This window comes from Centruroides sculpturatus, unplaced genomic scaffold (genome assembly GCF_000671375.1).
Source record: "Centruroides sculpturatus isolate CEXI.00-Female unplaced genomic scaffold, Cexi_2.0 scaffold114, whole genome shotgun sequence".
In the NCBI taxonomy this organism is placed as follows: domain Eukaryota; kingdom Metazoa; phylum Arthropoda; class Arachnida; order Scorpiones; family Buthidae; genus Centruroides; species Centruroides sculpturatus.
Genome location: NW_019384417.1, coordinates 488,939 through 514,072, shown reverse-complemented (window position 1 = coordinate 514,072; position 25,134 = coordinate 488,939). Strand labels below are relative to the sequence as shown.

Here is a 25,134-nt window from a genome sequence, read left to right as displayed (position 1 = left end):
GCTTTCAAACTAGATACTAAAACCTGGTTTCGTGCTTGATAAACTAGTTCTAGATAGGGTCTCATACGAATAAGTAATTGGATAGGTCCTTTAAATGTTCAAAAATTATAAATTACTGCTATTTTTTGCATAAAATGATGTTAAATTTGGATATATTATATGATTTACCAGAGATTTCCTTAGAAAAAACATGTAATAGACTATATGTGATGTGAAATCGCAGATTTTTTCGAGTAAATTTACCTTAGATTGCTCGTTAATTTATATAACTTTGTATAATTATCGAGTGTTTTAATGATTAGGGGGTTATCCACGCTGGCAGGATGACAAAAATCGTAGTGATTAAACGACACCCTTGACCTCTCAATGGGTCAGACACGCACACCACGTGATCGAACAGGGTCCACGAGTCGCACGCGTTGGTCGGGTAGTTAACACGCTCTCTCCAATCTAAACACAAGCGACAGACCACGCGCGTTAGCGTCATCACATTTTCCGCCCCTTTTTAGCCTTCGGACCATTCATAACGTCATCTGCCTGTAGAAAGTTGTTGGACTAGAGCCTACCGACGTCTCTCGTGTAGGTGTGGTTTGATCTTCAACGCCTCCACACGCACGCAAGCTGCGATTTGGGGAGATATCGTCGACATCTATAGCAAAGCGGCTGTTGGTGAACTCGGGTGAAAGGTCACAGTCGCATAGGTCAACATGTGGACGACCATTCTCCTTATAGTCATATTCCAACTTCATATGGCTCTAACACAAGTAAGTGACATAACAATTAATATTTAAATTTATTCTCTTCTTAGTAAGGGCTTTCACCTTGCCATTTTGCGACCTTTCTTCTTCTTCTTCTTCTTCTCTTCTATTGGGATTATTTGGTGTCTTGTAGAAACCTTATCTGACTAATGCACTAGAGCGTTATCTAAGTTGGAAAAAGAAAAAAAAATTTCGTGGATTTAATGAGACAATTTGTTTCCAATGCCCATTCCCCCTTTCTTGCACGGTCTAATAATTAGGCAGGCTCCGATTTCATATCCTGTCCACACACAAGAATTGGGTTGTCCCTTTATGCTTCACTATCTCCATCTTCTGTAACTGATGAGAGATGATGACCTTCGTGCCACTATCATTCTTAGTTTGAAATTTTACACGAAGAAATTCTTCTTTATTTATTTATTATTTTATTTCCTTAATTTCCCTATCTTCTATTTGATTTCCTGTGTTTTTATTATTATTTATCAAAGTCTAAAAGTTATATTTACACAAAAGTCTAGAGTCTAGACGTATAGAAAAATGTGGATACGCCATTTTAAACACTTGTTTACTCATCAATGAATGTTATAATCTGCAGCAGCATCGCCTCCATCATTTACTTCAACATCATTCTTTTATATACTTGACCTCAATTCCACGTCTATTTACAGATCATTCAATGTTTTAAATTCATGTAAAATTACATCATCAGTAAACTTAAAAAAAAAAAAAAAAAGAATTTCTGCTCTTCCCTTATTTTTAAGGTAAAAATACCTTAATTTAATATTCTTTACACGTTTTACCCTATTGAAATTTCGATTAATTAGCATATTTTCTCAACACTTCACACACCAGGGATACTGTAAAAAATCGATTTTAAATCGAGTCCTTCGTGTAAAATTATATATAATATGTATAAATTTAAAGGTAATATGGTACACGGTCAAGGACAAAATTTTATTTCTTCATTGAAAAGTACAACGCCTCTTCTTTTCTATTTATGTCACACATACGCAAACACACACACACACACACACACACACACGCAGTGCATCAACTTTCATTCATGGTTTTACGTATGTTAAATTGCTGTAAATTAACCCCAAAATATCGATTTAATGTCGTAATTTTAAACTTACGAGGGTCGTTAATTGAAATAATTTGTAATTTTCTACACTAGATATATTCTAAAATTTCCAGAAAGGGAGGAGATGTTGATAAAAAAATTCAGAAAAAAATGTCTCTACTTCCGTTAGTATGAACGTTACGCATTCTCTGTGAGTGTGTGTGTGTTGCTTGGTGGTTTATTTTGTTGAATTTACTCCCCACACGGGGTGTATAACTTCCTTATCCAGACTTAGCAGTTTATTTATTTTTTTCCCCTTCCCTCCCTCCTTTCTGTGTTGTGCAAAATTGCAATTAATTTAGGGATAATTGGCAGGGAGAGAAACAATTGGATAAAGGGCAGCAGATTACGTGTAAATGAATAACATCCTCTACATTCTGCCGCCCTTCAATTTATGAAAGAACGAGAGATCCTTGTCTTTTTTCCCCCTTTTCTTTTTATTCCTCCAACAGTTACGTATAGACGGAACAATATTGTTGAACATCACGCAATACGGTTACGTTTGCCCTTACACTCGTAACGCAAACGTAACTTTTCGATAAAGGGGTTTACACTTATAAAGATACACGAATCACCTCCTGTATTTGATTACACGTGCTTACTTGGCCTTATTTTTTTTGTCTGTTTGAACCTACAAACTATACTTTCCTGTTCTGTTACTTGATTTTTGTATTCTCAGCGTACATTCGCGCTAGTTTCAGACCTCATAAATTGGTTACTTGTATGTTGAACCATTATAATCTCTCATCAATATGGAGCTGATCACCCAAAAAAACCAAACATTCTGAATTATACTTTACGTGAATAGCGTTTACTAGCGAACAAATAACTCGATTAACTCACAACTCTCAGCACCTGCAACTCCACATGTTGACAGTCAGTACTGTATTTGTGTCGTTGACATGTGCAACCCAAACAGCTTAAATTGCACCCCGTAATCTATAAACAGCTATGACACGGATAGGATGCAGTTTATTTTAAGAGATAAATGACAAACTACTAATTTAGGAGCGACCTAATGTAAAGGAGGGGATAATACAAACTGTAATAGTTTACATGTAAAATTTCTAATTGTTTCGTGTTCGGAGTAGGCTTTTGTATCACACTTTATGTAACATGATTCATACCCTTTCTAATTCGAGATGATCTATATATGATTGATGTATATTAAGTGTTGCTTCTTCCTGGATTCAAGGGTTGTGTAAGCTTTGACTTGTTTATGTAAAAGTTATCGTCACTTCTTTCTTATCGAACTAAACCACATCAGTATTTACATAATTGCCATGTGTGTGCGTGTGTTTCTTTATACCAGTCGACCCCCTATAACACTGTTGATTTTTCCGTTTTATATGAATTCCATGTTATACGAGTCACTTAGATTTTACAAATACGTGTGCCATGCTGTGAACGGCTTATGTATTTGTAAAATCTAAGTGACTCGTACAACATGGAATTCATATAAAACGGAAAAATCAACAGTGTTATAGGGGGGTCAACTTGTATATATACAGTAAATTCCATTACAATATCACAGAAAAAAAAATGAATTTAAATTAGTATTCGCCTTCTTAACTCTTTACTAGTTTAATTATAATTAATTTTATAATTCGGAGATGATTAAAGGGTCAATATTGAATTCCAACAAGGCACGATAACATTTATCAAACGACGCCCTTATATGCATCGTCCATGCTACTACAGTAACAAGAGGTGAATGATAAAACATCACCAAACTTGATATATGTTAATGGATTCTAGTAAATTAATATAATTATACACTTATTATTTTTAATGAAATTACTACATCATCACATCAATATTATATTTTATACTTTTTTTCTTACGTATAAATTATAAACCACCACCCCCCCTAAGCCGAAGCATCAAGGTCACATAAGGATAAGATAGATTACCTCTATTAAACTCGTTCTTAATGAAGTAAGGGGGGCGAAAGAACCCAATTAGTGTGGGTGTGACTAAAGGTATACATGCATTAACCAGCCACTTTTACGATTTAGAAGGGGATCTGCAAAAAAAAAAAAAACCACACTCGTACCGTTTTTAACACTATTTGCTTATATGAGCAGCTGCCATTGGGATGATGAATGATCTGGTGTGTGGCTTTAAACCCAAAAGAGGCCCTTAAAATCCTGACAGTAAGTCTTGATGAAGAGATTTATCTTCTCTAGCGACACCTCACCCTGTTTGGATGGTTAGGTTAGTACCTGTCGCCATTTTAATGAAGTAGGGAGGACCTATGCTTGATTTTTTTTTTGCTCCTACCTTTATACATATAAATATAACAGAAAATTTAGGTGCAATCAACTTAACACATCTTTAAACTTTCAACTTAAACACGTAGCTTAAAGTGATTGTTTAGTAACTTCAACTCTACAGAGAGCTATTTACTTCTAAAGTATAATAGGTTATTGTAATTACCCGAATACTTAGGTTAATATACCATTCCAGGTGTTAGATACAACCCACAGGTGTGAGCTAAAGCCCTCTAAATAGTTTCGTTTTGGCCAGGTGTGGGGGCTTGTAAAAGATCTGATCCATGGGGTGCAATGCTGCTTTGTCCCTTCAGAGCTGTTCTTGCTGGTTTTGGATTATTTTCTTTTGTCCACTTTTACTTCTTTATAGTCTAAATCTTTCTTATTTGAGTGGTTTTTATTTGATATATGAGCCTCCTGTGTTTTTTTTTTCTTCTTCTTCTCTCTTTTAATTTTAAGGAGTTTACTTTCAAGACCCACCTTACTTTTATTATTCTTTGTTTCTTTTATTACATGTGTTTTATGTTTAATTTTCTCATCTTCTACGTCAGTTTAATTTATAATTTTAGGGTCTTAATTTACCTAAACGGTCCCATTTAGGGCCTAAAACAGATTACATAGGGATCGTACCAAATATAGGACCCTGAAAAACATTTTTTTTTTTTTTTTACATTGTAGGGCCCTTCTATGTCCGGAAATCGAGCCAATAACCTTGCTTGTATTGCCTCTCTAAGCCTTTCTATTATTATTTTATAAAAATAGAAAGGCCTACAGAGAGGCAAAATCATTGAGATAACGTCTGTTTTATAAATATAGGACCCCAAAAGTCATATAAATATTTTCACCATTTATCAAAAATATTTTTTACAAATTTTGGTACCCTCTCAGTGTTCAAGGCCAATGCCCCTATAAGTCCCTCTTTATATAGACTTTATATATTTTAATTCTTCCTGTTATTATTCACAGTTTATTTCAGTATTTTACTCTATTTTTAAAAATACACTTACTAAACATTATTTCACACACACACACACACACACACACACACACACACAGACAAAAAAACCTGTTTACAATAAAATAAAGGGGGAAAGATCCGCTAATAAATAATGCACTTGATGTTGAAACGTTCTCTCAACTACCAAACAAAATTTATTTAGCCTAGAGAGACAATAATCCTTTCTTTCAAGTACCCGGACCTCCTTACAGTTATATATTAAACAATAGTTGTAACATGTAAGTAATTTCTTGTGTTTATTGCCATAGTAAATTCTCTCCTAGGAGCAAACCAAACAGTGACAATAAACACATTGTTATATTCATTCTTCTTCTTTTTTTATTATTATTATATTCCTTTTTATTTTATGTTCTTTATATTGTCCAGGATCGTTAAATATACCGTTAGTTCTACAGAACGTCTGTCCTAATTTTTAATACAGGAAATTAAATGCTTTATGAAGATTTTAATGTGCAAAAAATTCGTCGCTATATTTTGCAATTTTAAACTTTAAACATAAATAATAAACTTACACGAAAATTATTTCTATAACGGTATATTAATAATGATAATATATATATATATATATAGATCATAGGATTAGAGATAAAGGTCGAAGATCGAAGTTGATTTTATTGCATATCAGACGTTTAAATGAGCAAAATATCTTGTATTAATGTGCTTAAAACCGGTTTTAATTGCAAAATTTTGCTCTTTCTGTAAGGCTCTACAACTTCAAATTACTTAATTTATTAACGCTTTCGAATGTGGATAATATGAAATTTACATATAACGAATTTCTTTAACAAAAGGCCGTTTTGGGCCGTTACGGTATTCAAAGATACGATTTAGGAGAATTTTGCGCGTTCTAAATCAATTTTATCGGAAATTATACAGGTTTATAATTTAAAATTTTATTTTTTTTATCATACAAATGCATCATGTAATATATATGATTCGGAATTATTGAAGAATAAACATACCAAAACTTTTTAAGTGTGTAGACAGGGGTGAAGGTAATGAGAGGTGTTAGGGGGTGGCTTACCCCATAAAATTTGGCCAAATTCTGCCGAATAGTGGGCAAACTATGCTACCAAAAAAAGTACATAATACGTATAGTATTTTTCAAAAGTTTAAAGAGGGATGGGAGAATGAGAGAGGGGAGCCAATGTAAATTTCTCTAATTCTCGTGTTTTAATTTAAATCAATATAAAAATGGAAGAATAAGATTAGAAAAAAGAAAAAAAAAAGGATGTTTTTACGGAGAAAGTGCAACGACCAATTGATTTTTTCACTTATTCCAAACTCCATAAATCGGTTGTGGGTTTGACAAGTGATGCCAACTGCGGGGGCTTTCTTGGACGGAAGGAGGTCTACTCACTTACCTGGTTAGATAAAAAATTGCAAGTTATCCCGTCACTATGGCGACACTGATGTCTGTGCTTTATGTTACAAAGGTTATTCGGCAGCGAATCATGGGAAGGTGAGCTTTTATCTCGTTTCCTGGAGATGATTCGAGAAGTAACTCAAGACACTTTAGGAGGTCCTCTCACTTGTTTATGACTTGTCTCCTTATGTAATTTAATACGTCTGTAATTAATACGTAGACGTTGAAATATGGCTTATACTCTTTTTTATCCCTCCTCCTCTTTTTTTTTTAAGGTTGTAAAAAGTAACCTGAGGAATGTTTGTCATTTTTTTTTTTTGAATCTTTGAACGTTTATAATTAATCTAAATTGAAGATTCGGGCGATCTTCTCATTGAGAATCATACAAGGCACATTTCTTTACGTGGAAGAAAAAAAAAGGAAAGTGAAGAAAGGATGAATAAGTTGCCTTTCGTGATTAATGTCGATTTATTTTGCAACACGCAACTTACAATTCAATGATAAATTTTCTTGGATTATTTTTTTTTTTAAACTTGTGAATGAGTTATTGAATTGTTAGTGAATAAAACTTAAACATTTTATCTTTAATTTTATTTTACTTTTTAAAATTTATCGATATTTCTTACTGATTTATAAGGAAGTATACAAGGGTATGTCTCTGTATACAGGTCGAGAGAGGGTAATTGGAGATTGTTTCCCCCTTTCTTCGGGCCCGGAGGAGTAGGGTAGCCTTTATAGTGGTTCCTATATCTATAAATTTACGAATAAAGAAACATTCTACGTATTTCATTTGTACGAAAAAAAGGCTTTATACCAAGCTCTATCTATATTTTCTTACAAAATTAAATAATACCGTATAGGACTATATAATTTCAAGGAACCAACTGTAAGGGATCGGTAGTCATTCGGCTCTTCAATAATATTTGGGATGATGCAGACAGAACTCAACCTGTTAACGTGTACTAAATATTTAGAAAACAGGCTGATGTTTAAGAGACAGGCCAGGAAAAATCAGGCTGAAACAGACTAAGCAACAGGCTGTAACAGTTTTCTTAGCCTTTTTTTTTTCCTTTACTGTTGCGGGGATATAAGCAAATGGCTAAATGGATTATTATTATTTTCTTTTTAAATAAAATCTGACGATTAAGGTGAAGAGAAAGTGTTAAAAAGTGTGCGGATATCCGCAGGAAAGACATAAAGAGTTCGTTGTTCATCAGATTCATTACATAAAAGTGTTGCGAAAGATGTCGGTCGTCGCCAATTTGGCGTCGGACACTCGCTATCTGAGGAAGCTTGACCACAATTCCATTTCCTGTTTGTCAATGGGGAAGACTTCATTTTCTGTCACTGTCTTTTAATTGGCTGACCTTGGATTAGATCTTTAAAGAAATAACTATCTCAGTCTGGTCCTATGACAAGCACATGTCTCTTAACATCCGGTAACCTGAAAACTCATTAATGATGCCTCCACCAAAAAAAAAAAAAAAAAAAAATTGATGAATTATTAAATGCTGGAATGTTTGATTTTATTATTAAATTTTATCAATTGCAAAACGTTTTTATCTATCATTTTTTACTCTGTCTCCTGTTGTGGATCCCTACTACACCTTCTGACTCCGAGCTCCTGTCTTTGGTAAATTGGAACCAGGGGCAGATTTAAGGGGTGCGTAAGGCTCACTGTCCCCCTTCTGGGGTGTTTTTTTCTACAGTGAAACCGGTAAAAAAAGGCATTTTCCTTTCTGGATCCACTATTGATGGAACTATACTTTAATGAATTTTATGTTGTTTTGATTGGAAAAATCACGAAATTATTATTATTTTTTCTAATTTAAGCTTATTTTTAATCTTAATTATAACATAATAACATATTTAACTTGATTTAATCCATGTTTTATCACATAAATCAAGTTGAAGACAGGCTGAAACTTAACTTCTTTTTCTTCCTTTTTAAATGACAATTTTAAACAATTATCAACAGAATTATGTCCTGTTTTCTTAATTAAAATCTGTACAAGTACATGAATTAAAATACTTAATTGTAATTAAGCAAGAAATATAATTAATTCGACTTTATATGAGTTTCTTCTTCTAAGCTGTAGTAACATACTACTATTTAGAAGAGAATTAGAGGAGGATTACAGAAGAATATTACTATTTCGTAGTGGATCAAGGGCCTCTTATTAAGCTACAGTTTAGGGCCTATAAGAGGCCCTAGATGTAGCTTGAAGAGGAAGGATTTCTACCCAGTTTCCAAGGAGTATAGACGAGTTTCCTCAGAAGTAACAGTATAAAAAAAAAAAAATGAACGGAACAACCTAATTAAAATATTTACTTAACTCTTACTACGTTTTTGTTCGTATTTAGAAACCAGATATTTTAAATATTAATTTCATAAGACACGTATGTTAACGTTAACACGATGAAACTTTAGGAAAATAAAAAAAAAAAAAAAAGAAAAGAAATATGCTAATTATTTTAACAAAGTAACTAATCAATCTTCTATAAATTTATTAATTTGTATTATTTTACTTTCATTTTTTTACAGTAAAATAAACTCGAATGCCAAAGCACTGAACCATGTTTTTCTTTAATATTTTATAATAATTAATTAATTTTACAGCTTCCTATTAGAGAAGATGGAAGGGGAGGAAGCAGCAGCAGCAGCAGTAGTAGTGGAGGTTGCCGGCATCACGATTGCAGTGAAGAAAAACCTCATCCTGTTTGCGGTACCGATGGAAGAACTTATGATTCCATGTGCCATTTGAATAAAGCGAAATGTGAAGGACGTCAAGTTGATTTTAAATACAGGGGTTCGTGCTTAGGTAAGTATTTTATTAATTAATAAACAACGAATATAATAATAATAATAAAGGGTGGGCCAAAAATCAGTTAACAGTGTGCTGATTTTTTTGTAAGCGAGAATGATCCCTGTTTGAATAATGCGTTAAAGTACAGTAATTAAAATAAGATACCGAAAGTTAAGTGACTTTTGGGCCACCCTATAGGTTTGACCTTGTTTTTATGCAAATTAAATATATTATTTTTTATTTTTTTTTTATAGAAAACGAAAATTGTTTTGCTAAAAGGGCGCAGATAGAATTACAAGGAGAGACGACAATATTTAAACCGGAATGTAAAGAGGATGGAAGTTATAAAGAAGTGCAATGTTTTAAGGGTTATTGTTGGTGTGTGGATTCATTTGGCAAGCCAATTCGTAGTGCATCTGCGAGGAACACACGCCCACATTGTTTTAGAAGACGTGAGTAGGAAAAGATTAATGAATGTCATGTACTCATATATAGCCTATCTACATAGACATAAATTGCGTAATTTAAACCCATTTGACGTCAGTAAAAATTTTATTATCCCATATTTATTAAGTTTTAAGAGCACATTAATTTCTTCATTAATTAATTGGATACCTTTTTTTTTTTAGTATAGTTTCAATGAACTATATTAATGAGCATTAAAAATAAAAATTGCTCTATAAAATAATAGAAAACTGTCATGGAAGTTTGTTTTTTTTTTACACTTGTCGTTCAACAGTACAATTTGTACGAGTATACACACAACGTGTACAGTTTAAGGTGGGGCATTATATGGTCAGTGAAGTATGCTCGAGATGAACACCTATTGAACTTTTGTTGTGGAAACAATCATATTCGTGCTGTAAGGGGGGTATGAAACAAGCGTAGGCGAGTCAGAAAAGGTGTGAACACGTCTTGTTCGTGACTGGACTTCTCTAACGCTTATCATATCTCAAACAAATCTACAAGATGGTGGTGAGGTGCAGAAGCTATTTTTCTTCCTCTATACGTGTTGACTTTAACTACAAATCGTTGAATATTTATGTAAATTTTCATACTAAAGAATAACACAAAATTTACCTGTTGATTATATTCTTTTCCACATTGATTTATATAATACAAATCTTTCCGTTATTCATAAAGTTATAAAAATAAATGGTTGTAGTATTATTTTAAATAACAATTTTTTGCTGTGTTTTTTTTTTTTATAGCTAAAATACAACCGAGAAGAAGATCTTCGAGGGGTAAAAAAGAGAAAAAAGGTATATTTTAAAATACATTTTTCCTTCCTAAATTCATTAAAATTGTAAAAATAAAGCTACCATTTCTCAGTATAAAGAAAATTTTTGTAAATCGTTTGAGATAGGAATTTGAAATTTGGTGGGAAGATAGATGTTAACCTGTTACACGAGATAAGTATCTTCCCCTTTGGGCAGTTCCCCTATACGTAAGCACGAGGGGGGAGTCACCTTTTAAGCAGGGGTCAAAAAAAAGCTGTGTGAAAATTTGGTCTTTAGACTTTAATTCATTTTTCTGATGAAAAATTATGGCTTCCCTCACTTACCAATTTCTTTAGTTATTACTGATGGTGAAGATAAAAAAAACTTCTTTCTCAGAGATTTACTATTGTGGTATTTTAATGAAATTTTTACACTTCTAACCTTCAATTTTATAGTATTTTATTGTTTATTTTTTAATTTATTAGCTTGTGGGAATAGCGACAGAGCGACAATGAATACTAACTTAATAGAAATATTCCGTTCAGAATACAATAGATTCCCCCAACCTACGGATACAAGTAAGTGTAAATCACTTTAAAAAAATACGTCATAAATACGTAACAGAAAGAGATTTAAATTTTAATTGTTTAGATACAAAGGATATCCTACTAGACACTGAACAGAAGAGGATCATACAGTGGAAGTTCGGTCAACTAGATTTAGATAATGATAATTATCTTAAACAAGATGAAGTACGTGATTTAAAAAGGATGGTTAAGAAAATTGTTAAACCGAAACCGTGTTCTAGAATTTTAATTAAATACTGTGACGAAGATAAAGATAAAACAATATCTAGAACCGAATGGTCTTCTTGCCTTGGTGTGGATCTTAATAGTGAGTTTCTTGTCAGGTGTTTAATTTAAATTTAAGTTTTCTATTAAAATCTACTTCATTAATTGGACGAACGACTTAATATTATAAGAATTTCATTATAGTTTTACAGCGAAATCCCTCTAAAAGACATTCCTTATAAACACCACTTATGCTTGGAACCGTTGATGATTGTTAAGTAGGGGTTTTATTGAGTAAATAACCTCTCATAGAAACCACTTTTTTTGGAAACCTCGTAGTGGTTTCACTCAGTAAAACCCCTCTATAAAAGACCACCCCTCTTGGAGGTTTACCACTAGTTTTTCTCATAATCATGTGGTGATGAGCAAACCTTTCGTAATCTTTAAAATGTAATCTCAAATTTTGTCGTTCCTCCATTAAATTAATTATATTTTAATATAAATAAATGAAAAAAAGTAATATTTAAATATAATTTTATAAAAAGTGTTGAGCTATTCAGCAATATTTAAAATCTTCTCTCTCTCTGTCTGTCACTCTCTACGCTTTTGTTCCTTTTTACTGTTTTCCTGAAGCAATATAACAATATAAAATTAAGAAGAAAAAAAAATTAAAGTAAATTATAATTTAATAAAAAAAATAATAATAATAAATTAATTCAATTTTTGAGGCTATTTTTAAAGTAAAAAAAAATTATTCAATTTATTTATTAAATTAGGTTATAATCATTCCAATTCGAAGCTTTTTTTTTTTGTGTTGTTTTGGCATGAAAAATTGCTTATTTTCCAATCGATTTGTGTAATTTTCCTCCCTTTTTTCCCTCGAATAAAATCTATAAGATATAATAAGTAAAAGTGTAGCCTCCTGTTGTTATTTTTAACTTTCTTTTTCCTCGCTAATCCAATTCTCTGTGCCTGTTTGGCCGGGACAAAATGTGCAATACAACAAAATAGAATAGAATAAGGAACAGTGCTGACCTTTATGTCATAGTCTCTTTACGATTATTTATGTCCTTGTACTCAGAGGAACAGACAGAGAATCCTGAGGAAGAAGAAACATCGCAAGATCCAGGTAAGTAAAAATTTACTTTTTTTGTATAACTGCATGAATAATAATAATAATAAAATATAAGTTATATTTAACTGATTAACTACTTTGTATTTTGGTACAATGTACTTGATGTTGTTGAAGAAGAGATCATTCAACTTATTATCATGCAGACGTAGCAATACAAGAATGTAACCCGCCTTTTCTGACATCAGCATTTCTTTAACCTAGGAGAAAGCATTTGCCAATTGTTTATATATAAGACCTTCCCAAATCTTGTTAGGAAGGGCGGATTTGAATGTTTTTCTTTGGGTGGAAAAATAACTTAAAGACACTATTGAATAGATGGAATTTATATAATTACCCTTTAGAAAGTTAATGAACTGTAAATGAGACGATATAAATTTGTTATAATTTTAATTTTCCTTCTTTTTTTTTCCAGACAGGCAATTAAATTGGGATCGTATGAACACCAATGTCATTCAGAATACGTTTGTGAGCGACGATGATGGTGAGTAAAAAAGTAAATTATCTGGTTTAATTCGCGTTAATAAATTAAATATTTTGTTCTATTTAGATGCAAGATATTAAAAACTAGGTCTATAAATTAGTTTTGCTGTCGTAAAAATATCGTTAACCCGATTTATCGAGGTGTATGTATAGCAAGGGTTCGAAAATACAGGGTTGTACCAGACCTAGATTGTTAACAGCAGGTGGGCCAAGATCAAAAATCCCCAGGGCGTCCCGAAGAACTTGGTCTTAAAAGAATGACTTTTATGTTCTCTGTGGGACAATTTTTAACGTCCTTGCCTTTAAATTCCTATTCATAGGCAACACCTTTTAACAATTTAAGCTCCACTCTATCAATTATTTACGCGTGCAAAGCGGTGTGTGTAGTACTTTCAAACATCCTAAACATCTTAATTTGTTTTTAATTACAGAACCACAAGACTGCCCGACGAGAAGAAGAAAGAGGATAGAAATTAACCGGCAACATCCAAAAACTGGTGCTTTTGTACCGGAATGTACCGATAATGGATTATACTTACAGACCCAATGCCATAAGAAAAAGACAAATGTGGTCTGTTGGTGCGTTAATCCAAGAACTGGTGAACCAATTCCTTCCATACCTGCAATGAAAGAGAGATCCGATTGTGAATCTGTTCGAAAGAATGTAAGATCATTTAAAGGTAAAGGTAAATTAAAATTTTTTATCAATCCTCATTGCTGTGCCTTATACGTCATTTGAAGAATGAATGACCAAAGACGAGAAAACTTCATCAGATTTTCTGTATAATTAACTTATCTTTGCTTGTTTTTTTTAATTATTTCATAAGACACGTTTATTATTTTCATTCTGATTGAAATTTCGTTAATTACACGCGCGATCTCCGGTACAATGGAGCTAAGAACGTAATGCTTTTTCTATGGGAAGATACTTTTCCAAATTACTCGAAAACGGAAGTAGGTAGTAACAAACGGTTTTTTGCATTAGAACCGTATTTAATTCTACTATTAACGTACGGTTCGGAATTTCGAAAATCAAATTGGTTAATTTTCTACAAATTTTCTAAGATTTAAAAAAATCGTAGAAAATTAACGAATTTGATTTTCGAAATTCCGAACCGTACGTTAATAGTAGAATTAAATACGGTTCTAATACATAAAACCGTTTGTTTCTACCTACTTCCGTTTTCGAGAATTTCCGGAAAACGTTTCCTCCCCATAGAAAATGCATTACGTTCTTAGCGCCATCTACCGGAGATCGCGTGCGTAACCAGAAGTTACAATCAACCTTAAATATAAGGAATATAAGTAATAAATGCCATAAATTATTCTACTTACATCTTCACGGGAACATTTTATATTATAATTTATTTTCAGGGTTAATTTCAATTACTGAATATTTGAATGATGATTCTATAGTAAATGTTCTATATATATATAGTAACTGTATTGTTTATTCTACGTTAAACCTGTTTTTATATTGTTAATGTATGCTTAATATTACTGGCGTGTTACGAATTTGAAATAAAGAGTCCCATATACAGTATTGACTTCATACATTTTTTTCTTCAGTGGAAATATTTTCTTATAAAAGATTGGGGGGAGGGCCCTTTTTGATGAGGCCCCAAACCAAGTGATTGACCTCTTTTTCTTATAGGATAACATGCCACTATTCTATGCTATAGTGTCTATATTGTCTGTTCTACTTTCTGTATGTTCCCGTGTTTTAACACAACGATAACAATAGAAATCAATTGTATAAAATACTTTTTAAACTCTTCGAAATGAAGAAGAGTGATTTATATTTTCTAAATATAAAAAATTATAATACATATAAACCTGTGTATAAGGCAAGTACACGGCTTTTTATAATTGATTTAGAAGGTGCCTCGAAATAATTTCCTCAGAATCCGCTGTATTTTTTCCTCTCTCTCTCTCTCTCTCCCTCTTCATTTTAAGCGAGGGTGACCTAGATGCTTGCAATTTGATGCACAATTTAAATGCGACAGGTGCTTTTCCTGATCCTCTTCTAGATAAAAAAAAAATCTCTATTTTAGTCTTCAATCTAAATGCATTTCCTTTTTTTAAAGACAGCAAAGAAACGGTATGGTTTTTCGACAAATATTCGCCTGATAAATAATATAAAAGTGTGGCCCATAAGTCACTTAACCTTGATTTATTTCGAAGAAATTTAATCAACCAATGACAAGTCGTTTTTGACAGTTTACTATCTCAGTTAACTGAATTTTGAACCACTTTCTGTATATGTATACAAGTCGACCCCCTTATAACACTGTTGATTATTCAGTTTTATATGAATTCCATGTTGTACGAGTCAGTTAGATTTTACAAATACGTGAGCCGTTTACAGCCCGGCACACGTATTTGTAAAATCTAAGTGACTCGTACAACATGGAATTCATATAAAACAGTGTTATAGGGGGTCTACTTGTATATATATATAATGTGGGGATGCTGTAACTATTGCTTACAATATATTTTCTGACCATATACTATTGAAAATAATTCGAGTTATCCCATATTTATAGAGGAATATCTGAAAATTTATATTCTTTTACTAATGACTAAACTTGTATACGTGGAGGGTGGACCAAAAGTCAGTTTAAACCGCTTTGTTTTATGTGTGTGTGTGTGTACTGTACGTTTCTTACATGTGTTTTAAACATTAAGCATCCGAATACGATAGGAATTTAATCTCAACTGGTTAACCGACTTTCGGACCACCCTAGTTACATTTCAGTAAATTAATAATAATTAATTTAATTAAGGAATTTTTATTTAAATATTTGAAATATTTCGAATAGGTTGTTCGGTACAAAAGAAACAATTGTTTTTAAATGAATTTCTGAAATCTCTTCAGGAAGAAATGTCATCCAGTAAGAAAGAAAAGAGTTCAAGGTGAATATTTCTACGTTTAATGTACATTAATTAATAATTTTCTACATTTTAAAATTCATTAAATAATTATTATTATTAACTAATTAAATAAATTTAAGTTTCTCTATTTCTATATTCAGAACATATTCAACGATTCAGGAACAAGCAGCCAGATGGAAATTCGACAACCTTGATGTCAATAATAATAAGGTACAAGTAATGAAGTTATTATTGATGCAAATTATATAAATTTCTTATGTAATTATATTTAAAATACTGTGGAATTTAAAAAGAAAAAGAAATTTCATTTAAATATTAGAAAATAATTTCGAATGATTATTATTATTATTATTATTTAATTTTAATTAAAAAGCTATCTTAGGGTGTAATTTTTACGATAGATTGCATTATTATCTCTTTATAAATTATGTAATAACTTTCTATATTCAGTTATGTGTTGATTAAATATCAGTTTTATGCATAAATACTAGAAAAAATTTTAGTTTTTTTAAGTCTTCTCTTGTATAACAACAATATAAATAATTAATGAGGCTTACAGTTTGCATTTTAATGCTGCATTTTTTATCTGTTATTCTGTATCAATACTGTTTCCCTCTTAAAATTTCAGTGTTATCTTCTCTCAATTTTCCTCCCTTACATTTCGATATGCTCCTTAACCTCAATTATTTCCTCTTCTTAATTTTAGAAGCCATCTTTTAATGGTGTCTTCCTTTAAGATTTTCCCTGTTATATTGTTTTTTTTTATTTGTTTTCTAATTTAATAAATAAAACAATTTATATTTTAAAAAAGACAAAACACTGTTTGGGAAATATGTAAAATAAACAATATTCTTTTATCAGTTTTTTCATTTTATTAATTAAAGGAACACTTGAAAAATATATTGTTTTTATTTCTATTCTTTTAACAATAATATATATTTAGACCTATATTTTATTTAAAAGAAACAATGTGTTGTTTCGTTTATTATATACTGTATGCTGTTTCTATAAAATAATATAAGAAACAAAGCGTTTTAACAATTGAAGAGTATTGTTTCTTTTATTTCTCTATTGTTTAAGAAATAATATAAACGATACTGTTCATCAGAAATGCATCTGTTTACAGTTATGTAATTAATTTAAATTATGCAATTGTGCCTGGAAAAAATGTGAAGTTTTAAACAATAATATTATATTAAGAAACGAAACAAGGTATTGTTTCTTTTGTTTTATTGAAAATATTACCTTCCAGTTTATATGGCCTTGGAGAAATTCTAGTGCAGTTATGTGTTTACGTATGACTTTTACAAGGCCGTAAACTGACTTGAAAATAAGAAAAAAAGTAAAAAAAAACTTGTCTAAAACGGAAGGCGACGGTATCTGTTATAATTTTCCGTTTTATAAGGGTTTTTTGAGTGTCTAAACACCTGAATAGGTCTTGTTTTCTGTCTTCGTTAGCGTAACAGCTGTAGTTATGTTACCAGAAAAGTCTCTCCTTTCCGGATTATACAGGTTTCCGGTTTGTATAAATAGTAATATTTTATATAGAAAACCATTCCGTTTTAGACAGGTTTTATTTGTATATTTTTATGGCCTTTCGGAGAGGGTGAATACGTAATTCGTGCTTCGATTTATCTCTAATATCTTAAATTATTAATTTCTTCCCCTTGTTTAGCTATTAGAAAAAAGAGAGTGGGATATATTCCGCGAACAATGGAAACAATTTCAACAAGGGAATCAGAAGAGGAGAAAATTCAAAAAATGTTGGAGAAATTTACCGAAATTCTGCGATGGAGATAACAACAAAGAAGTCACAACACAAGAATGGCTTAAATGCGTAGGAATAGATAAAAGTAATTTAATAATTTATAATTATTTCTTTTAATACTTAAAATATACATAGAAAAAACATACTAAAATACATAATTTAATTTCTTTTATAGCTAATTTCCCATTCGACACCGTCAAACGAAATGGTACTAACCCATTAAGTCTGTTACAACACGACGACGATTGAAGAGAATTCGAGTTTAGTGTGGAAAAAAGAACAATAAAAATACACCTTTTAACAATAGCAATATAACAATACGTCAAGTACAATATTAAATTTCAACAGATCTTTATTCAAAATTTATATAACTAGTCATTAAGGGGCCCTATATTTTTTTGCATTGTATTAAGAAAATTAATAATTAATTTTGATTTTATTTATATATATATATATATAAGACAATGACTTCATGTTCCTAAAATTTAGCATCAAAGGTTCCTTTGCTTCCGTTTTTGCCGCCAGGGTAGTAAAGGCGCTGCGTTAATTATTATTAATTATACTTAAACGGATTAATATACGTATTTATTAGTTTATACGATAGCGATGAGTTGTATTTACTGTTATTATACAGTAATTATATATATATATATTTTTTTTTAAGTACTTAAACTGTAAATATTGGATCTAGCATTGTTTTCGCCTTAATTTTTTTTAAATTGTTCCTATAGAAGCATGATTTTAAAGTGTTTCTTGTATATATTTATATGCACTTTTTACTATTCTTTATGCTTGGCTACAACAATGTTCCAAGTAATACTTTGCAATGTATTTGTGCCATATTTAAGCTAAATTTGCTTTAAGTTATTGATTTTATATAAGAATACAGTAATAAATAGATTTAATACAGTATCCATTGTTGTCTAGTGTGTTCTATTATAATACGAAGTTTTATATAATTAAAAACGCTTTAGTTGACGTACTGTACTGTACGTTCCGTGGTATGTGTATAGACATACATGTATATAGACACACCCCTATTTAACACCTCCATTTGTTCGCCTACAGAAGAATTAGCGCTAAATCGGGTGAGGCGCTTAATTACGTGCTGGAGAACCTCCAAACATATTTATGATTTGGGCGCTTTGCTTTCTTTTAAATGAAACGGAGTATGTTATTGGCTTCTCAATAACAGAAGCCAAGCTAATAATCTGTTCCAACAGCCAATAACGTACACCGTTTCATTTAAAAAAACGAGCCATGTCATTGGCTCGCTTATCAATTCAAAAGAGTATTGTTTATCAATTCGCAGAAACCAAAGAATTTATGAGGATTTATTGGCTCTTTACGAATGTGACGTTACGTAGGAGGAGGAGGAGGGCCCTACAACGTAATTTAAATGCGTAATTTTTTTTTTAGTGTGTTGGCCACCAAAAATTGCGTGATATCAACGTAGAATCTAACAGCTTATGTTGAATATTGACGTTAACGGGCGAATAAATCACAATCCTCCACCCAATGTAAACACACACAACATATCTTATCGTTAATTTACGTTTCTTTTAAGTGCTACGCCCAATAAACTCAATATACGTCATACAGGGTGGTCCAAAAGTCAGTTAACCGCTGCAAAGATTTCGGTCTTATTCGTATTATTCATCATCTTCTACACAACAACGCTTTGACGTCTTTTCACAGATTTATAGCAAACTGAGGTTAACTAACTTTTGGGCCTCCCTACAAGTATTACTATATATAAGCAATCAATTATATTATTTATAGCGAGAGCAAACTTTTTAAACTGTATGAAACACTCGGATTTTTATATATTTTTTTAATGAAAATTTAGTCCTACACGAATTTAAAGGCAAAAAAAATCTAGGGCCTTGCATTTTAAAGGGCCTTAGCTATAACAAGGTATAAGCTCATTCCTACTCAGTCCCGTAAAAGGCCATTCGAGAGAGAGTCATGATTACGCGCACAAATAAGGCCCGATTGGTGAGACCCTCGTAAATGGGGCCTGATATTTACGGGTTTCAAAAAACTTCTGCTACAGATTATCTCTTCCATTACACGTTTCTTTAAGCATATATATATATATATATATTACATTAGATATAACCTTCTGCTCTTATCCGCCTTGAGTACAATCACATGTTCATCAGCCAACCATTTCCTGGATCTTTTTAGCATACGCTAGAAACCATCATCACAGGTTTGGTTGTTGGTAGCGCAGATTTTGAGTGCAGTTTTCCATCTGTAGTACTCCTTTTGGACCCCGTCATGACTGTGATGACGGGTCCATTCATTTATTGTATACTACTCGGGCTTTAAGATGATGTTATAAATACAGAGCTTCAATACAGAACAGTAAAAATTTCAACAGAATATTTAACACATTTTTAAGGATCCTGAATTATTTGACTTTCAATGAAAATTGTCATTTTAAGCTTATTCTTCTCTGATGATNATTATAAAATAATTATTTTAATTTGTTTTAGAATTAACGAGGAAACCTTTTATGAATACACTTTTACTTTTATACCTATACACTATGGCCCAAAAATCTGTTAACCTAAATATATTGTAATTATTTATTTACGTAAGGTCTTAAAATACATTTCGGTTGACTGACTTTTGGGTCACCCTATACTTAATGCGAAACAGTTGTTAAAATTTTATAATGTTAATAATTATCCATTGTCATTAGCCATTGTTCAATTAAACAGGTACTGTACAATTAAGTATTAATTGTCGATAAAATAAAAATATAATAGTCCTATATCAAAATTAACTTTTTGGATTAAAAAATAATGTAATTGGGCTTCAATTCGAAAAAATTGTACACCGATAAATTCGTTCGTTCGTCCGTCCGTCCGTCTGTCTGTCCTTCCTTAATCTCCAGAACAGAATCAGACACAGGAAAATCAAGACCGGATGTAGAAACCTTAGGGGGAGTTTGTCTCGATTAACTATATATAAAGTTTCGGTCTAGATCGAAAAACACGTGAATTCAATTCAAATATTTTCTTGCGTAATACGTTTTATTACGTCATAATACAGTTTTCTTTCTGTAAATAACAGGAAAATAGATCCATATATCGATATTTGGAAAACACTAGTGGAAAAAGACAGTTCTGTCCATAAGAAACTCACACATGAATGCACTCTTAGACATTTGAAAAGCCTAAAAAACGAAGAAAATGACATTTGGAGTAATATTATCCCACCAATAACGTTCTGTAGATTATACAGATGTACTTTATAAAAAAGAAAGGAAGAACACTAGACATCAAGTGAATTTATGGCTACAACTTATCAAAATTTATATGTAATTTAAGCGAAGACTCCAACTGATTTTCTTTAAAAATTAGAAAAAAAAAACTAAGATTTTAAATACGATAAATGGAGACGAATAACCTCAGTTTTACAAGTTAACAAACGATTAAATTACTCTATAGTAACGTTAAATACAGTAAAGAATTTGAATTTTAATATACTATGTATACAATTTACATAGAATTATGTACATAGAAACCGTTCTTTATACCAAAATTATATGTAAAGAGAAGCAAAACGATGCATAAACAGTGTATATTTCAATACAAATAGAATTGTATAAGAATTCATTATACAAGAAGCTTACAGAAAACGTGTAATTCCTATATAGATTCTCTGTATAGGGGGGAAAGTTGAGCATTGACACTCAGACAGACAGACGGACGGTGAGAATATATAAGTCTACTTATTATTATTTTTTTATATTGTATATTTTGCTTGTAATGTTTCCCATTTGTTTAAAGTTTTAATCCTATAAAAAAGGATTAAATTTGAATGGCTTCACTAAAATGTTAATACAAATTCAACGATTTAACTTCGTTCGAGCAAGAAATTTTATTATTTTGTATGAATTTCGAAGTGAAACGTTCCTGAAAGAATGGCCTTAATTTAGAGGTTGATTGTATTTATTTAAAATAATTTAAGTATGGTTAATTATGTGGTATATTTATAGATATAACCTATATTACACAGTACATTAAACATATGAAACATTGTAAGATACATTTACACATATCGTACATTGTAAGCTGTATTTACGTGTAAGACCTATTATAATATGTATTCATTACGTGTATACATGTAAATTATAATATAAAATATATTTATACGCCTTTAATTATAACAGAACTGAATATATGTCTTATAAATACAGGTAACACTTAAAAGAATGGTAACACTTACATGGAGAAGGTATAGCAGGATGGTAGAACTGTACTTTCTTGAGAATTCTATGACTTTTTGTACACGATGGAAGACGATCTGCCATTACAAGTCCGGCTTAACGGGTACTAATTTAATCCCTATTAACTCTAAAATCCATTGACCGATCTGCCTGAAATTTTTCACATTTACTCTTTAGGATCCCGCAGAAAATATAGAATTTATAAAACCTCAATACCCCCGCCCAATATCCTGATTTCAACTCTCCTTTACTAACACCTCAACTTTTGTGACGTTCGATAATCATAACCTTATTAGTATACATTAGCTTCATTCATCACGTAAAGATCCATCATCTATTGTGATTAATAATGGAAAAATACCGTAAGTCGCATGGTTTAGAAGACTAAATTGTGTTGACGGGTAAACGAGAAAAGTGTATTGACTTTCAACACAACAAATTTCCTGTCTCCTAGGTTTTTGTAACCATGTGATGTCCTCTGCGTGTGTGCAATAAATAAAACTCGAGATTAAGGCCCTGAAGATATTAGAAATTAGCAAAAAATATATCAAGAAATTGTTCAGAAATAGTTTATAATTTAATTATTATTATTATTTAAAATGTTTTATGTATAATTTTTTTATATCCAACGTAGATAGACTTTTTACAAAAACTTTAAAAGTATTTCATTCCCTTGATGGATAGGAAATATAAAATTTTATAGAATTTTAAAATAAACTTGAGTTATAAAAAAATATAATAAAAATAAAAATAAAACTGCATTTTCGGATTAAAAATAAACTTTAAAATAATAATAAATCGTGTATTATCCATCGGTTATGTTGGTAACATGTAAAATCTCAAAAAAATTCACTGAAAATGCTTTTAACTTAAAATAAACTTAAAACTTTAAAGTAGTATATATATATATAAAGCTGGAAACATTTAAAAAAAATTTTATCTTTGTTTTCATTCCTAATAATTGCTACCATTATTTTTAAGTCTTCAGATTGGTTCGAGTGATGTTAAAGGGATGATGTCATATCTCTCGAACCAATGGTCCTATTTTCCTGAAAATTTCTAGAAACATTTCTTCCTAACACACAAACCTCCATGCAAAATTTCAGAAATTTTTGACAAAGGGCACAAGATTTATTAAGCTTCAAAATGGGTGAAAAAATCGTACAGTACCTCCACACACACACACTCTAACATCTATATATACGGGGGTGGGAAAAAACAATTTTTTTTGCATTTTTATAAATATTTTATTGTTTTTTTTTTACAATATATACACCACATAATACACAAATACATATATATATATATATATTTAATTATTTCACATTAATTATTTATTTATAACATATTTTATTATTGAGATCTCTTGCGATAATCTCTCATCCCTTTAACTATGTGATGAGAAATGTACCTAAAAACAGAAAACCACGCTTGAGTCACTTCTTTAGTCATTTGTTCTTGTAAAGTCTCTTCTAATCCACTTTTTAATGCATCCCATAATTTCTGGAAGGAAGGAAAGAAAGGAATTTATAGGAATAAATCACTTAATACCAAGTAATTTATAAGGATAAATAAGATAACTTACATCAAACATATCTTCTTGTACGTTGTAACGTGCGTGTTTGCATCCCAATTCGAATAAAATCCCAGATAATACACGGCTATCATCTAAATTATCAATGGCAGCTTCTAATGCCTGCATAACTAGAAGAGCGTGCCTTTCCATGCCACCAAGATCCCAATCGTAAGTTCCGTCTTCTTTTAATGTCATGAATTTCTTGAAGAGTTTGCACAGTTCTGGATGCTGCGTTAGTAATCTAGATATTTATTTTTAAATAAAAGAAAAAGAAAAATTCAAATTTTATTTAGACATTTGAAGTAAATTGCTATGTTATTTTCCTTTTTCCTAAAAGAATTTTTCAATGGCTTTGCTGAAAAATCATTTTAAGAGATAGAATTTAGACATTTTATACAGAAATTAAGGAAGATGAGCGCAGAAGTGATTAATTTTTCAATTGTTTGATTCTTCTTTATTTTCCCATCGGTGGCCGAGAAGATAAAACTACAGAACAGTGGTCGTGGGTTCGCACCTCACCAACAAGCTGTCCACATAAAGTTATCGGGACAATTTGTTGATAAACAAGCGAATAAAACACATCTAAACAACGGCCAATTTCTCTTAGAAGGTCCTCAGATTGCTCATGTTTTGCAACTCAGAATACTGATAATTGGTCGTAGATTTATGTGGAGTTCTCTTTACGTGTCTAACATCTGAATAAAGGCAAATTTTCCCGTAGAAGATCCATAGTTGGGTTACGGCATAGCAACACACGGGCGTATCCCAACAAATCAATCATCATCACTTAAATATCTTGGAAAAGTTCAGCATGTCTTAGGCTATAAAATCTCCGATAACTCATTAAACACGTGGATTTACACCTGACCAACGTAGAGTTTAAACACTTAAGTAAGGCCAAGTTTCTGCTCACCTATTCGTTCCATCAATCCACAGTTCTACTACACAAAGGACCACGCAACATACAGATAATTAACACACAATGTGTTAAAAAAAAGGTTTAAAACTGTCAAAATTCTTTAAAATTTACATGGACTTTTGAAGTAAATTACTAATTTCTTTCCAAGAATTTTTTAAAATTTTCTGAAAATTCATTTTATATAGAAATCAGCGAAGAGTAACGTAAAGTAACAAGTTGCAAAATTGAATAAATATGTTAGATACCATCTTATAAACATCATAAATTTCTTGAAAAGTTTGCAATGTGAAGACTGTTGATGCATGTTGCGATAAAAAAAATCTAGATTTATTTCTATAATAATAATAATAATAATAAACAGAAAAAAAACTTAAAAATTTCTTCATATTTTTGAAATAAATTACAGTTTTTTTTTACGTTTCCAGCAAAGTTTTTACAGTTTATGAGCTGCAGAAATCAGTGATGAGGAACGTAGTTACACGCTACAAAATTGAATAGAAACATTAAAAAATAAAAAATAAATAATGTATAAAGTAGAATTCTTTTAAATTTAGATATATTATATCATTTCTTAAATAAAAATAAACGAAATCTTTTTCTACTTTAAGGAATTTAATCTTTAAATTCCTCTTTTCAAAAGCCACTTCGTGCAGCAACAAAGTAGAAAGAACGATCTTGTCATTTTGAAAGATGTCACCTTTCACTAGAAAACATTATTTTTGACGCTTTTTAAAATATTAAATTACAAATTTCTTTTTTTTT

At 31.0% G+C, this 25,134-nt stretch overlaps 2 protein-coding genes across 4 annotated transcripts in view; one reads left to right on the top strand and one right to left on the bottom strand.

Moving 5' to 3' along the window:
• The first annotated feature begins 463 nt into the window (after nt 1–463).
• On the top strand, nt 464–17,923 carry LOC111619238 (SPARC-related modular calcium-binding protein 1-like). Of its 3 annotated transcripts, none has more exons than XM_023360924.1 (13): nt 464–764; nt 9,159–9,360; nt 9,600–9,797; nt 10,557–10,607; nt 11,051–11,143; nt 11,217–11,459; nt 12,405–12,485; nt 12,904–12,972; nt 13,403–13,651; nt 15,794–15,887; nt 16,007–16,076; nt 17,542–17,719; nt 17,810–17,923. In XM_023360924.1, exons 1-13 carry the CDS (start codon nt 708–710, stop codon nt 17,881–17,883), a joined length of 1,659 nt encoding a protein of 552 aa, XP_023216692.1. In that variant the 5' UTR covers nt 464–707; the 3' UTR covers nt 17,884–17,923. The 3 variants fall into 3 exon arrangements, with proteins under 3 accessions (XP_023216692.1, XP_023216691.1, XP_023216693.1); XM_023360923.1 differs by having other exon boundaries at nt 465–764; nt 13,403–13,657; XM_023360925.1 differs by having other exon boundaries at nt 467–764; nt 12,438–12,485; nt 13,403–13,657.
• Nucleotides 17,924–23,159: 5,236 nt separating this feature from the next.
• The window catches only part of LOC111619207 (neuroglobin-like), a 3,609-nt gene continuing 1,634 nt past the window's right edge, over nt 23,160–25,134 (bottom strand). The window contains exons 2-3 of the mRNA XM_023360897.1: nt 23,463–23,694; nt 23,160–23,380 (exon numbers count right to left, since the gene is read on the bottom strand). Of these exons, the coding sequence (XP_023216665.1) occupies nt 23,231–23,380; nt 23,463–23,694 (382 nt within the window). The 3' untranslated portion in view covers nt 23,160–23,230. The remainder of the gene's footprint in view (nt 23,381–23,462; nt 23,695–25,134) is intronic.

Excerpts from the sequence above, each read along its gene's own strand:
- LOC111619238 (XM_023360923.1), top strand. The coding sequence starts at position 708 with ATGTGGACGACCATTCTCCTTATAGTCATATTCCAACTTCATATGGCT. Across the intron at positions 11,460-12,404 it reads CCTTGGTGTGGATCTTAATA|TCTCTTTACGATTATTTATG; the intron begins GTGAGTTTCTTG and ends TTTATGTCATAG. Across the intron at positions 17,720-17,809 it reads ATGCGTAGGAATAGATAAAA|CTAATTTCCCATTCGACACC; the intron begins GTAATTTAATAA and ends TTTCTTTTATAG.